Source organism: Papaver somniferum, chromosome 10, assembly GCF_003573695.1.
Source record: "Papaver somniferum cultivar HN1 chromosome 10, ASM357369v1, whole genome shotgun sequence".
Lineage (NCBI taxonomy): Eukaryota > Viridiplantae > Streptophyta > Magnoliopsida > Ranunculales > Papaveraceae > Papaver > Papaver somniferum.
Genome location: NC_039367.1, coordinates 145724839 through 145739556, shown reverse-complemented (window position 1 = coordinate 145739556; position 14718 = coordinate 145724839). Strand labels below are relative to the sequence as shown.

At 35.3% G+C, this 14718-nt stretch overlaps 2 protein-coding genes, 1 long non-coding RNA gene and 3 other non-coding genes across 6 annotated transcripts; 1 reads left to right on the top strand and 5 right to left on the bottom strand.

Annotated features, from left to right (window-relative positions):
• Positions 1 to 5535: 5535 nt before the first annotated feature.
• On the bottom strand, positions 5536 to 5682 carry LOC113319911. The gene has a single exon (XR_003345883.1). It is a non-coding gene; the product is annotated as a small nucleolar RNA snoR135 (small nucleolar RNA).
• Positions 5683 to 5700: 18 nt separating this feature from the next.
• LOC113318514 lies at positions 5701 to 8780 on the bottom strand. Its single transcript, XR_003344590.1, has 2 exons — positions 8196 to 8780; positions 5701 to 5976 (listed from the first exon to the last, which is right to left on the bottom strand). It is a non-coding gene; the product is annotated as an uncharacterized LOC113318514 (long non-coding RNA).
• LOC113319910 lies at positions 7958 to 8104 on the bottom strand. Its single transcript, XR_003345882.1, has one exon. It is a non-coding gene; the product is annotated as a small nucleolar RNA snoR135 (small nucleolar RNA).
• LOC113319908 lies at positions 8469 to 8615 on the bottom strand. Its single transcript, XR_003345880.1, has one exon. It is a non-coding gene; the product is annotated as a small nucleolar RNA snoR135 (small nucleolar RNA).
• Positions 8781 to 8951: 171 nt separating the features above from the next.
• LOC113319199 (putative pentatricopeptide repeat-containing protein At3g47840) lies at positions 8952 to 11528 on the top strand. The gene has a single exon (XM_026567473.1). It carries the CDS (start codon positions 9285 to 9287, stop codon positions 11451 to 11453), a length of 2169 nt encoding a protein of 722 aa, XP_026423258.1. The 5' UTR covers positions 8952 to 9284; the 3' UTR covers positions 11454 to 11528.
• LOC113319200 (mitogen-activated protein kinase kinase 6-like) lies at positions 11485 to 14381 on the bottom strand. The gene is made up of 8 exons (XM_026567474.1): positions 14187 to 14381; positions 14014 to 14101; positions 13758 to 13892; positions 13251 to 13475; positions 12986 to 13168; positions 12180 to 12400; positions 12006 to 12051; positions 11485 to 11900 (listed from the first exon to the last, which is right to left on the bottom strand). The coding sequence occupies exons 1-8, from the start codon at positions 14264 to 14266 to the stop codon at positions 11808 to 11810; spliced, it is 1071 nt and encodes a 356-aa protein (XP_026423259.1). The 5' UTR covers positions 14267 to 14381; the 3' UTR covers positions 11485 to 11807.
• Positions 14382 to 14718: the final 337 nt, after the last annotated feature.

The following is a 14718-nucleotide window of genomic DNA, read 5'->3' as shown; positions in this document are numbered from 1 at the left end:
ACCAGGCGGGAAGATGGTTACTCATAAACTCAAGCCTAATTCCTACAACCAATCACATTATGTAAACGTAGTTGCTGCCGGCCCATGTTCACCAAAAAATAGACAAGATTGCGAGGAATTTTTTTTGGGGTCATGATAAGGCGATAAAGAAGTTTCATATGGTAGGAAAAGAGAAGCTTCACCTACCAATAAAACAAGGAGGTTTGGGAATCAGAAATGTCAGGAAACACAATTTTGCACTTTTCGGAAAGCGAGTCTGGAAAATTCATGAAAAACCAGACACAATCTGCAACACTCTCTATCGAAGCAAATACTTGGGCATGTAATCGATCTTGAGAAGACTGCAACCTCCACAGGCAAATGCCAACCCGACATGGAAAAATATTACAAAAATATCCCATTTTGTGCAGGAAAATTTTGCGGTCCAGATTGGGGATGGAAATTCTACTACTATTAAAGAAAAGTGGATACCACTACATGAAGAATACCAAACTTGGGATATATGGGCGACAACCTAGTAAGTTCTCTGATGGTACCACACTCTTTCAATTGGAATACTGAATTGTTGGATAATATTTTCTCCACTAGCATCAGTAGTGCAATACGAGCCATTCATATCCCAAATCCACCTTCTCCCGATAAACCAATTTGGCCTCATGCCAAAAAGGGGAAGTACACGGTTAAAAGCGGTTATGCGATGCTTCCCAAAATTACAACCGCTACAACCAACCAACCTCCACAGATGAGTGCAACCAACATGGAGAAAGAGTACAACACTCTTTGGAAAGCAGACTGCCCCCAAAAAGTCTTTCCTCTGAAAAGTCAGCCACAATGGTCTACCAACATTTGATGCGCTGCATGATAGACACATAACTACCTCCAACATGTGTCTTATCTGCAACCAGCATCTAGAAACGGTGCAACACTGCATTTTTGACTGCCCACGAGCGAGGGAGACTTGGGAAATGATGTGTAGCCATGTAAACAGCTTGGCAAGCCAATACAATGTTTACAACAACATTGCACTACCACCTTACCCATGGCCAACAATCACTGCTCAGCAACAACTTTGCGCTAGAAGCCAATCTGGGGACCAAAGGTTGGGTAGAAGAACAACAACACCAGCTCTGATACAACAACCTGTCAACTTTGAGTCTTTATTGGAAATGCACACAAGGAAGGAGGATTTCACGTTGGCTTGTTATACAATGTGGAATATTTGGTTAGCAAGAAATGCTAAGGTCTACAACAGCGTAGTGCAAACATCGAAAAAAATATTTCATATAGCCTTACTCCTCAGCCAGGAATACAAATGGGCAGTCCAACACAATTTTTGCAGCCAACACGCTACACAACAACAACAGCGGCATAGGTCGACTGCGATTTGGGTTCAATGGAAGGCCCCCCAGAACCAATGGCTCAAAATCAACACTGATGGAGCGTCCAAAATGAACAATCAAGGCGAACCAGAGATGGCTGGAGCGGGTTGGATCTGCAGAAATGAACATGGTACAGTGATTATGGCTATGGCAACGCCACTTGGCAAAACGACATCAATCGTGGCAGAGACATGGGCATTACTACTAGCTGTGAGGATGGCGGCCCTCAAAGAATGGAACACCATCCAATTCAAAACGGACTCAACAACGCTGTTAACACTTGTCTCGAAGGACCCCTCTGAGGCACCTTGGATCATACGAACTTTGTTACAAGAAATACAACATCTCCGTTTACTACAGGCTTATGTGATAACACACACATATAGGGAAGCGAATCAAGCGGCGGATGGACTTGCAGACTTTGCAGCAAAAAAACAATTACAGCACGGGATTGGAATCATCAACAGAACATCAACCCACATATGGGAGCACACTCATCCTGATTTCCTTAATGTAATTGTTATGAATGACTCGGGGGGGACTCGTTACCCAAAAAAAATTCCAATTTATTAATAATGGAACTTCTTCTTTATAAAAAAAAAAAAGTTGTTCAGCATAGATGACCTTGGTCAATTTTCAATCTGCCTCTCTTCAGTCTATCCTCGAGTAGAGTGGAGGAGAGAAAGAAAGGAGGCGGAATAAAAATTAATCATCTATTTTAATTGCCTCATGGTACGGGATTGGATTACAAAAAAAACCAAGAATATTATTATTCTAATTTGCCATCAGGGCCTATATATTTTTTCATTGCTCCACCAAACAATTTCACTGCTCAAATATAGTTCTCTATAGATAGTTCCATTTCTAGTTACATATTTAACAGTTCTAGAACAAGCAAACGTACCTCTCACTAAGGAAAATTAAGCACATTATTAGACTAGGAATGGCAGTAATTTTCTAGACAACTAATACACACCATGTAAACCTATTTAACAGTTCTGGAACAAGCAAATGTACGTCCCACTAAGGAAAATGAAGCACATATTAGACTAGGCATGGCAGTAATTTTCTAGACAACTACTACACACCATGTAAACCAGAGAACTAATCATAAATCAAATTTCTAATACAATGGTGAACACTAAATATAGCCTTGTATTTCCTATAAGATCAAAACAAACTCAAGAAAACAACTGATTATCATTAGTAATGATATCATGTGTACCCAATCATAAGTTCCCAACCCAATCATAAGTTCCCAACCAATGTATCCACTCTGAATGTTTTCTACTAATCTGAACCTTTGATTCTACAAAACTCTTTTCCCCGGGGTTCCTAACAAATAAATTCACATTATACAATAGGAAACCCTTGTATCACATAAGGGTATAAGAACAACAATAATAAGATAAAAAATCAGGAAAGCCTGAAAAATGTGGAGAAAATGATTGTTGATTGCATCAATAGATTAGCTCAGCATGAAACTCAACTGCAATCTACTTTTACCACACCTAGGTGGTTTTGCTGAATACATCAAAAAAGAAGAATTTTACAAGAAACCAGGTGTTAGCTAGGCTATAACCTTTATCATATGGCTTAGTCTCAGCCAAAGAAGATTCAAAATGAGTAAAGATGATGTAGCTGAGTATGAAGATTATATTTATCTTCGTACTCATGGCATCATCTTCACTTCAAAAGGTTATAGCCTAGCTGAGTATGAAGTATCATACAGTAGTCGAGCAACAAACCATCCAAACATTACTCAATTTTTTAGGAAACAAATTTAAAATGTTATGTTCAGTTTCACAAAGAGATGAGACATGTTAAGTTCAGTTTCACAAACCATACATGATTAATATACTCCTTTAAATTCAAAGAAAAGGAAATTTCCATATTCAGAAAGAAAGGATTGATAATAAAGAAAGAAAAACAAAACTTATAGGGAATTGGAAAGAGTACTAGGACCAAAATCAGGCTAAGGTTAGAAATCTGAAGAAAATGATGGTTTCATTCCCATTTTATTATAAGCCAGACGTTTTGGAATGAAACCAAAGGATACATATACATAACCAGGTCATACTTTCTCAACTAATGCATCCATTAAACAGCGAGATGAAAAATTCAACAGGGATTATACTAACAAAAAGATTTACACTAACAAAAATAAAAGACATTAAGAAAACCATAACAAAAACCATATATCAGGCAGGCACATTTTATATTCATCTCATTTCCATCAATCATAAAATTTAAACTTCAATATTCCCATTTTCAAAGTATTTATTTCGTATTACCTAACATTATTTAACTTCCTGGAAACAATTGCCCAAGAACTCCACCAAATTTTTACCCATTACGACGAGTACATGTAGTTTGCAACTTTATTTCTGAAACAAAGAGACTATATCACTAAACAAAGAGATATTTTTAAAATTATCTTTTTAATTGATTATAAAAAATATATATAATTTGATAGTCATGTTTATATTCGTTACGTAAGTGTTTTAAAATGTTTTTCAATGGTACGAAGTTTACGAACATCCGTGATGTAGTTTGAGAGATAAATCATTTCAAAATTTCACTATTTATTATCCATAAGGGTATAATTATAAAAAGTTATTAAAATACTTTTTCCCTTGCCTTAAAAATTTGTGCAAACTTGAACTAGGTCACTTGATAGTGAGATGGAGGAGTATTTCATATTGTGTTCCTGTTTCAAAATCTCATTTGCATCGTTACTCAAGACCTCGACTCAAAATCTCATCCCCGACAGAAATGATTCAGTGTCCCCGTTTCAAACTGCTTTTTGCATCATATGTATCTGCCAGAGAGATAATTTTTGGACTCTCTACATTTACAATAATATTATAGCCTTCTAGGAATGTAGATAGAGAACTAAAAAAACAGCAGAATTGCGAAATGGAATAAAATAAAAACCATAATATCATGAAAATCGTATAAACATCAAACTGCTTTGTGGATCAAAGGTTTCTGCCAGAGAGATGATCTCTGGACTCTCTACATATACAATAATATTATAGCTTTCTGGAAAAAGAACTACAAAAACAATAATATCATGAAAATCATATAAAAGTCCCATACATGCATCAAAAATATGAATATTTTCTTTCCAAAATATTTACATAATAATCCGAAAAAATGTCCGTCCCAACAATACTTGATTACTCGAAATAGTTTATAATCCACTACAACATTACTTGATTACTCGAAATAGATTATAATCCACTAGCTATAATGTTTTTACATAAATTAATCTCATTGTTTTCGGCATAAAGAATTAATCTCATTACGTAAAGAATTTCGGCATTCATATGTTTTCATTGTGTAATGATTTAATATAGGAAGTAGTAAATGTGAGAAAATGATTCTCATTGTGTAATGATTCTCATTTTTGTTTAAAATTAATCCGAAAGATTAATTTAGACAATACATCTAAATTGAGAAAATGACTGTCCCAGCAAATAACTTGCTTTACTAGAATTTAGACAATTACATCTCTCATGGAAATTTTCTGGTGAGATTCACCCTAAATGTTACATGGCACAAAATTGCACAATTGCAATTTTATCAGAGGCTTAGACTTCTTAGAACTAAAGAATCTATTCAGCTATGTTTATAACAATTCTACATTTACTTTCAGTTTTGAATGTTTTGAATCAATCAATTCTACACTTGCTTTCAGTTTTCAATCAAACAATTGCACAAACCGAACATGTTCCAATTCAAGTATCAAAATAGATGAAATCCAAAAAGAGTAAAGATGCCGTAGCTGAGTATGAAGAATTAGATTAGCAAAGCTAATTGAAATCTTCATACTCCTACGTATGATCTTCACTCATTTTGATATTTTAAACTTTTCATCAAATGTCTGGGGGAACAAAAACCCAACCATTACTTAGATTCCTGAACAAAAACCCATCCCAAAAGGGCTGAATAATGTTGGGAGGTTTTTGCCTACAATGACGTCTGTACCCTAACAAAAGTATTTAATATATTGTTCAATTTGAAACAGCTCTCTATCAACACCACATGAAACTTAGCATTTACCAGAACAAAATTATGAGATAATACAATCACCAATGCTAACTTTTGGCCTCAAATTTTAAAACAACATACACAATAAGGAGAGGATTAAAACTGTGGAGAAAATGATTGTTGATTGAATCAATAAATCTATGACACCCAACTGCCCACTTTCACCAATTAATCAATTTCGCAGAGAAATCTATCACATTAAATTGCAAGAATTAAGCAAAATTCTGATACACACAATCTCTGCTTTCCTATAAATCCAAATAACTTGAAATAAACAAATTAATTCATGAATAATGTTAATACCAACATAGAAAATAATTAGGGTTTTGATTAATCAATTCAAGAAAAACTTACAGCCATGCTCAAAGAAGTACAAAGCTTGAGAAAGTGATTCGACTCCGATTCATGCTACCAATGTAACTCCAACCTCAAAACACTTGCTCTATGGAAAACAACCAAATTGCAAAAGAACCTAATCTGGAAAATCGTTCAGATCCCGACAATGACATACTTTCTGATGTATTCTCTGATGTATTCTCAACTGCATCAGAAAGTATACTAGAAAATAAAAATAAAGTTGTATACTAGAAACGAGATTTTAGAAACAACAAGACTAAAATCAATCAGGAAAGTTCAAGAAATATGGATAATTGAATCAATAGATTATTATGAAACTCAACTGCCCACCTTCACCAAGAAATCATTTTAGTTGATGTCAAACTAAGCATATTAAATAGCAAGATGACAAATTCAACAGGGGATTATATACTAACATAAATATGCTTAAAAAAAACATAAAGATTATTACACTAAAAAGAAGTTACTTTACTAGGAAAGACAGCATATAAAAAGTAACAAAAACCATCAGGCAGAGGCACATTTTATATTAATCTTAATTCCATGAATCATAAAATTTTCCCCATACATGTAATTTGCAAATTTATTTCTGAAACAAAAATGATAAGCAAACCACAATAAGAACTCCACAAAAACCGACTCTCACATGAATGAGAATACAACATCATTCCTTGCGAGAATCAGTTTTTAGGGAGTTTTTATCAGTGTTTGTCTATAATATTTATTTCTGAAATAATTGTGAATAAACAATATCATGTTATGTCTAATCAATGTCTTACAATGTTTAGGCGGCCACTTCCCAAGTTTAAGCTATTATCAATTCTCAATCAATCCAATTTCACAGCAGTTTTTTTTGTTTTCCTGATCTGTGTAGTTCAGTCCCATTATGTGGGGCTAGTGGCTATATATTTCATTAGTTCCCAAACAATCACCGGAAGGCAAATCAAGTCCCTGCTAGGATATTCAAGAAAACTAATTGCCATTTGTAATTGGTTCCTGAAACCAGCTCTATATCCTAGAACAGCACTATCATCAAAACAAACTCAAAAACAAAAGATCAAGAATTATTGAATCAGTAGAAAAAAAGTAAAAAAGCAAAGATCGGCGTGACTGCTAAATAATTCTAATAATCTTGAACATTCCTTTTCAAAGTATTTACATAATATTCCGAGAAAATAGCCGTCCAATATTACTTGATTTTATGAAAAATAGATAACAAACAACTTGCCAAAAAACCTAAATAAATGTTTCGACGGACTTTTCCCGGAAAATTACATACATATTTCTTAAAGAATCTCAACATTCAAATTTCATAAAGGTCTTGCTATATTTTCACAAACTGCTTTGGTATCTCCCAAGAGAACTACAAAAACCATAATATTATAGCCTTCTGGATAGAGAACTACAAAAACCATAATACTATGAAAATCGTATAAACATCTCATATTTACATCAAAAATTTGAATATTTTCTTTTCAAAGTATTTACATAATAATCTGAGAATATGTCCGTCCAAAAAACATTACTTGATTACTCAAAATAGATTATAATCCACTAGCCAAAATAACCTAAATAAATGTTTCGACGGACTTTTCCCAGAAAATTACATAAATATTTTGTAAAGATTTTCGATATTTATATTCATATTTCATAAGGGAATTTACATTCTACATTTGCTTTCAGTTTTTAATCATACATTGCACAGACCAAACATGTACCAATTTAAGTATCAAAATAGATTATTCAAAAAGGAGTAAAGATGATGTAGCTGAGTATGAAGAATCAGATTAATCTAAATCTTCATACTCCTACATATCATCTTCACTCATATTTGATCTTTTAAACTTTTCTTTGAATGTTAAAGGAATAAAAAAACAACCATTGAAAAAAAAAAACCCATTACTTAGATTCCTTGAAAATAAAATTATAATCTACTTTCCAAGGACTAAATAATGTTTGAAGGTTTTTGCCTACAATGATAACTGTACCCCAACCATGCTTTGCTAACAAATGAATTCAATATATGCACAAATTAGGAACAGTTCTTGATCAACAACACATAAACTCAGCATCTACCAGAACAAAAATTGATGACATAATACAACCACCAAAGCTAACTATTGGCCTAAAATCCTAAAAAAAATACACAATCAGGGAAGGATTAAAACTGTGGAGAAAATGATTGTTGATTGAATCAATAAATTTATGACACCCAACTGCCCACCTTCACCAATAAATTAATTTCGCAGAGAAATCTTTCAGATTAAATTGCAAGAATTAAGCAAAATTCTGATACACACAATCTCTGCTTTCCTAAAAATCAAAAAATTAATTCAAGAATAATGTGAACACCAACATAGAAAATAATTAGGGTTTTGATTAATCAATTCAAGAAAAACTTACAGTCATGCTCAAAGAAGTACAAAGCTTGACAAAGTGATTTAACTCCGATTCATGCTACCAATCTAACTCCAACCTCAAAACACTTGCTCTATGGAACACAACCAAATCGCAAAAGAACCTAATCTGGAAAATCGTTCAGATTCCGACAATGACGTACTTTCTGATGTATTCCCCGATTAGAGTATTCCGGCAAATAAAGTTGTATACTAGAAAGGAGATCCAGTTTTAGAAGAACTCAAACAACAAGACCTAACTAAATCAGGAAAGTTCAAAAAATATGGAGAAAATGATTGTTGATTGAATCAATAGAAAATTATGAAACTCAACTGCCCACCTTCACCAACATCAATCTCGCAGAGAAATCTTTCGGATTAAATTGCAAGAAATAAGCAAAATTCCGATACACACAATCTCTGCTATTTTCTATAGATCCAAACCAAAATTTAACTTAAAAAATAATGAAATCAATTCAACAAAAGAAGAACATAACAAAAAATTTGATTCATTGAAATCAACAAGATACAAGAACACACAGATCTAGTTTTAAGTGGATATGCCTCTATTCTAGACCCTCAACTGGTCTGTTAAAAGGCCGAAGACTTATCTCTATCTATAGAGGTAAAATTAGGGTTTTATGAAAGTAGGTAGGTTACTTAATTTACCAAAATACCCTTATTTTGAGTTTGTGCCCCCAGACCCAGTACTTGGGTGGAAAAAGAACACCACTAGAATTTTGGGCTGTTCAGGAGACTCGGGAGTCGGGACGAGTTCCCCTCTGTTGCATTTTCCATAGCGCCATTCTCTTGCAGTCTTGCTCAAATGCTTTTTCCTGCAGAGTTCAAATTCATTAGGCTCATTGCAAAATTTGAGAGAATCTTTTTGTTGATAGGAAGAATTCCTTTGAGCACAAGAGTGCTGATTCTAGGACTACTGTGGTGTTCAGGTCCCCATTTGTTGTAACCTCAGTTACCAGCTGAATGTTGTTATGGCCTTTCAGCTCTAAGGTCCCATTGAAGCTCATTGGCATTGCTAAGGAATGAACTTAATCATTAGAGAAGACCAAAACATCAATTGATAAAACATAGAGAGATGCTGGGTGGCAACCAGAAAATGATTTTGTCGATTATTACAAGACCCAAACATCAACAGATAGTGCAGAGATTATTCACAGGATTGAGTGGTTATGCTTATGATAATGGATATGAGAGGAGAGATTGTGATTTTCAAATAGAGAGAATGCAGTTTGTTCCTCGTGTGAATGTAATGGAATTCAACTATGAATTGAAAAAATTGATTGAAACTGGGCATATAAGTGATGCAAGGCGACTGTTTGATAAATTGCCTCAGAGAGATGAAATTTCCTGGACTACTATGATTTCAGGTTATGTTAGAGCGTCGAATGTTTCGGAAGTGCTTACGTTGTTTTCACGGATGTGGGTTGATGGTAATGTTCAGATTGATTCGTTTGTTCTTGCTATTGTACTTAAGGCGTGCGGGTGTAATTCGGAGTTGAATTATGGGAGATTGATACATGGGTATTCGGTGAAAACTGGTTTTGTGAATTCTGTGTTTGTGGGGAGTGCACTTTTGGATATGTATGCGAAATGTGGTTGCATTGCTCTGGGTTGTAGAATGTTTGAGGAGATGCCGGAACGGAATGTTGTTTCTTGGACTGCTATCATTTCAGCACTTGGTCGTGCTGGTTACAATAAGGAGTCGTTGAGATACTTTGTTGAAATGTGGAAATCTGATGTAGAATGTGATTCACATACATTTGCTAGTGCAACAAAAGCTTGTGCAGATTCTAATGCTTTGAGTTATGGTAAGGAGATTCACACACAAGCGATAAAAATGGGGGTTGATTCTACTTCATTTGTGGCAAATACACTGGCTGCTATGTATAATAAGTGTGGGAAATTGGAATACGGTTTGTGTTTGTTTGGGAGGATGAGAACACCCGATGTGGTTTCATGGACAACCACAATTGCCACTTATCTTCAATTGGGTCGAGAAGAGAAAGCAATTGAAACATTTTTAGAGATGAGAGAGACAGATATTAGTCCTAATGAATTCACCTTTGCAGCAGTCATCTCTTGCTGTGCAGGTCTTGCGAAGATTGAGTGGGGCGAACAGTTACATGCTCACAGTCTGTTTATGGGGTTTATGGACTCTTTGTCAGTTGCCAATGCCACCATAAAAATGTATTCAGAGTGTGGCAGGTTAGATTCAAGTTTAGTGGTGTTTCATGAGATGTCAAGAAAGGATGTTGTGACTTGGAGTACGATAATTTCTGGGTATTCCCAGGGTGGCCAATGCGAAGAAGCGTTTCAGCTTTTATCATGGATGAGGAAAGAAGGAACAAAACCGAATGAGTTTACTCTTGCCAGTTTATTGAGTGTTTGCGGAAGTATGGCGATTGTTGAGTTAGGGAGACAAGTACATGCTCACATACTTTCTGTTGGAATTGAATGCGATGTAATGATAAACAGCGCTCTGGTTAATATGTATTCCAAGTGTGGGAGCATATCAGAAGCTTCACAGATCTTCAATGCTACAGCAAATCAAGATGTTGTCTCATGGACTGCAATGATTAACGGCTATGCTGAGCATGGCTACAGCAAACAAGCTATCGATCTGTTCGAGGAAAAATCAAGGGCGGGCTTAAATCCAGATGATGTTACATTCATTGGCATTCTAAGTGCATGTAGCCATGCTGGACTTGTTGATCTAGGTTTCCACTACTTCAGATCCATGAGTAAGGTGTACAAGATTAGTCCAGGAAAAGAACATTATGGTTGCATGATTGATCTCCTCTGTCGTGTTGGTAGGCTGAGCGAAGCTGAGGAAATGATTCTTAGCATGCCATTCAAGCAAGACGATGTTGTTTGGTCGACGTTGTTAAGAGCATGCATGGTTCATAGAGATGCAGAACGCGCAAAGAGGATAGTAAGATTCAGTTTTGAAATAGATCCGAACTGCGCAGGAACTCACATTACTTTTTGTAATATTTTGGCAGCAGATGGGCAGCAGAAGGAAGCTGCCAGTGTGAGGAAAAATATGAAATCAAAAGGGGTAGTAAAAGAACCAGCATGGTCAATGGTTAGGGTTAACAAAGACCAGTTTTCTACATTTGTAGCTGGTGATAGATCACATTCACAGGGTGAGGAAATATACTCCATGTTGGATTTCCTGCAAGTTGTATCAAGGTTGGAAGAAATGACTGACAATAGCACCACATTTGAAGAAATGGGTTCTTAAATTGTAAAACTATTGTACCGATTCGACAGTGTAACAAGAAATTTGAGAATTTTTATTTATAGAAATTAGTCTTTACCATATATGCCTTGAATAGAAAATAAAATGAAAACCGTTCTTACAAATACAACATTACTCGCATACAATACTTTTTCTAATTTACCAGCATGATTCTATAGTGCAATGCATTATCTTAGCTTAAAGCATTTTACTATCCAGTGGATGGCCAGAATGAATAAGATTTCCGATTCTGACAAGCTGCTATCTTTCAGCGCTGAAATGCCTTACAAGCTTGTTCATTATGTGCCTTGGCTTTTTCTGATATCCAGAGATTGACCGATCGTCAGAGACACAAACTCATCTCGGGAAGTTGACAGGAGGTTCCAAGCTACCAACAAGAATGGCCAAATCAATGTCTTTGTCCTCAAACTTTTTGATGAATGGATGGCTCTGTACATGATTAACCAAAACGATGAGTAAAACATTGAATGCTTTTGTTCTTAATGGAAAGTAGTGATGCAAAGAAGAGCCGTGCCAAATTTCTATGGTACTAACCAAAAGGTCTGTAGATGACATTCTGTCACGAGGATCCTTTTGTATGCTGCCAAATACAAAGAAGAGATATTGTCAGCATTTGTCACAGATACATTGTCGTAAGAATTTGAGAAGAAAAGGCTTGAATGCACGGATATATGACACATTTATGACAAGACTGCAGGATAAACATACCAGCATGATATAAATGAACAGAACTCAGGTGAGAACTGATCTGGTGGAGCAGAAGGTGGTGGCTTTCCAACAATAGCTTGCAAAAGCTCGTAAAATTTAGGAGAACCTTGATCTTCAGATTGTATGTAAGGAAAACGACCTATGGCACACTCGAGTATTACCATGCCCAAACTCCAGATGTCGCTACTGTAATCGTAAGTACTTCCACTAATCCTTTCAGGCTGAAACATAAAGATAAAAATTGTAAATTTTGCAGACTTCAGAGTTCAGAGTTCAAGTCAAGTTATATATATGGGCTTTGCTCCAAGATTTTCACAGTTCATAAAGTTCACTCGTGTTCTTTTCCTTTTATTGATAAGAATGCAATCCATTAAAACTTAAAAGGTAATAACAAATACATCTTGTAGAAAAATGAACAAACATATCCATATACAAGTTTCACGCAAATGTTTCTACGAGCTGGCTGGCCAAAAGGCCACAATTGACAAAATTACCACAAAGCACACCAGCAAATAAGCTAATGTTCACCAGATGTCCACAATGGAAAACACAAGACACTAGATAAGTCGGTGCCAAACTTTTTTATGTGCGACATGAAAAATAAAGATCTCTATAGCATGTTACACAAAAGCAGAAGGTAGTTCCGACAAAACAAATGCATGACATCATTTATTTCCAGACACCCTCAATGGAACACAGGAAAAACAAATTTGAATGGAACACAGGAAAAACAAATCTAAATGGAGGGAGAATCGAAGAAGAGCAGGACGCTAGCATATATATGAAGGAACAGATAGGGAACATACCGACATATAGTTGTAAGTGCCAACAAATGTATCCCGCTGACCCTTGGAGCTAGCAAGCATCGCACTCACACCAAAGTCGGTTATCTTTATCTCACCTTTCTGATTTACCAACAGGTTGGAGGGCTTTATATCCCTATGAATCACATGCCTTTCATTATGCAAGTAAACAAGTCCTTGTAAAACCTGGAAAAAGAAAATGACAGTTTAAGAAACTGACAGCTTTCAACAACTGCGAATATCAAATACAAGGCAGTAGTACTCTCACCTGCTTACAAACAACTGCAAGATAAGGTTCAAGTATTGTTTTGACTTGCTTGATTACATCAACTAGAGACCCGCGATCCATGTATTCAAGCACCAACGAAATAACCCCATTGTGGAAGAACGAATGGTAACAAACAACAATATGAGGACACTGTGATGCTTGATTTATTTTCACTTCTTGCACAATTTGTTTACGAACCTCCTCTTGAATATTCATCTGAATAACCTGCATTCAATCCATGACTTCGACTTAAACTCTCTATCAAAAAGAAACCTACCTTCTAATAATCGTATTCAATGCTTCCGAAATGATTAGGTACGCGGCACCAATGATTAACTAAATGGTCATAACTCATAAACACATCATAATTTAATGCATTCACACTATCATTGGCAGTTCATTTACACCTTCCCATCTTTGACTTACTCAATCAAGTGAACCGAACATATACCATACGAGCACAAAGACGATACTAAAGAATAAAAACAAAAGGAGGCAATGGAATACCTTCAGAGCAAACAATGTTCCAGCCCATTTATGCCGAACAAGTTGTACAACTCCACCACTTCCTTTCCCTATAACTTTGATTGTCTCTAAATCTTCCAACACAAATTGTATGTCGAACTCTTTCGCATCTGATTTCTACTCGATAAAAACAAACCCACATCAAAAATCATAATTTCATAACAAAATTAAACAATCGCATCAATTAAAACCCCAAGTTTGACCTAGAAATCTCAAATATTGACTAATTTTGACTAACCCTAGTAGTTTCATTTTCTTCAGAGATCAATCTAAGCCCTTTCTGATTTAACAATAGATCTCCATCTTGAAATGTCCCACTAGCAGTTCTGAAAAAAGGAAACCAAAAAAAAATCTAAGAAAATCATAACAAATTTGGAAAAATTGGATAAAAGTGAAGGTTTTTTAACTTACAGGAAGTTGGTAACAGGGGTTTCTTGAGCAGGAACAGAGAGTTTGAGCTGCATCATACTCATGGGTTTTTTGCTCTTCATTGTTTCTTCCTCTTCTCTTCTCCTTTGCAAATGGCGGATTTTTCTTTCTGTGAACACTCTTGAGAGACTGAGAGAGAAACTAAATGAGAATTCAAATTGTCAGGACCGGGAAGTGGAATTTGTTTTTCTTTGCCCTTTTTTGTCTGCTTTCGGTCAGTGCCTTTTGAGGGTATTTTTGGTAATGGGCAAAGGGCTGGAACTTTCTTTTACAAAAGTGGCCAGTTTTCCTATTACCCTAGAATTTCCATAAATTAATCTTCCATATAAGTTAATTACTTCGCTAAAATAATAAAATTTTTCGTTCCCAACTAGGTTTGCACATGTTAACAAAAGCCGTTTAAATTTTAACTCGATAAATTAATAATTTTGTTAAAATAATAATTTTTTTCCGATCCCAAAACTATTAATTTATCTAAGTTTTAATGCATGCAGTTAGGAGGCAGTGATTACTT

Excerpts from the sequence above, each read along its gene's own strand:
- LOC113319200 (XM_026567474.1), bottom strand. The coding sequence starts at position 14,266 with ATGAAGAGCAAAAAACCCATGAGTATGATGCAGCTCAAACTCTCTGTT. Across the intron at positions 13,476-13,757 it reads GAACATTGTTTGCTCTGAAG|GTTATTCAGATGAATATTCA; the intron begins GTATTCCATTGC and ends GATTGAATGCAG. Across the intron at positions 12,052-12,179 it reads TGTTCATTTATATCATGCTG|CATACAAAAGGATCCTCGTG; the intron begins GTATGTTTATCC and ends TGTATTTGGCAG.
- LOC113319199 (XM_026567473.1), top strand. The coding sequence starts at position 9,285 with ATGCTGGGTGGCAACCAGAAAATGATTTTGTCGATTATTACAAGACCC.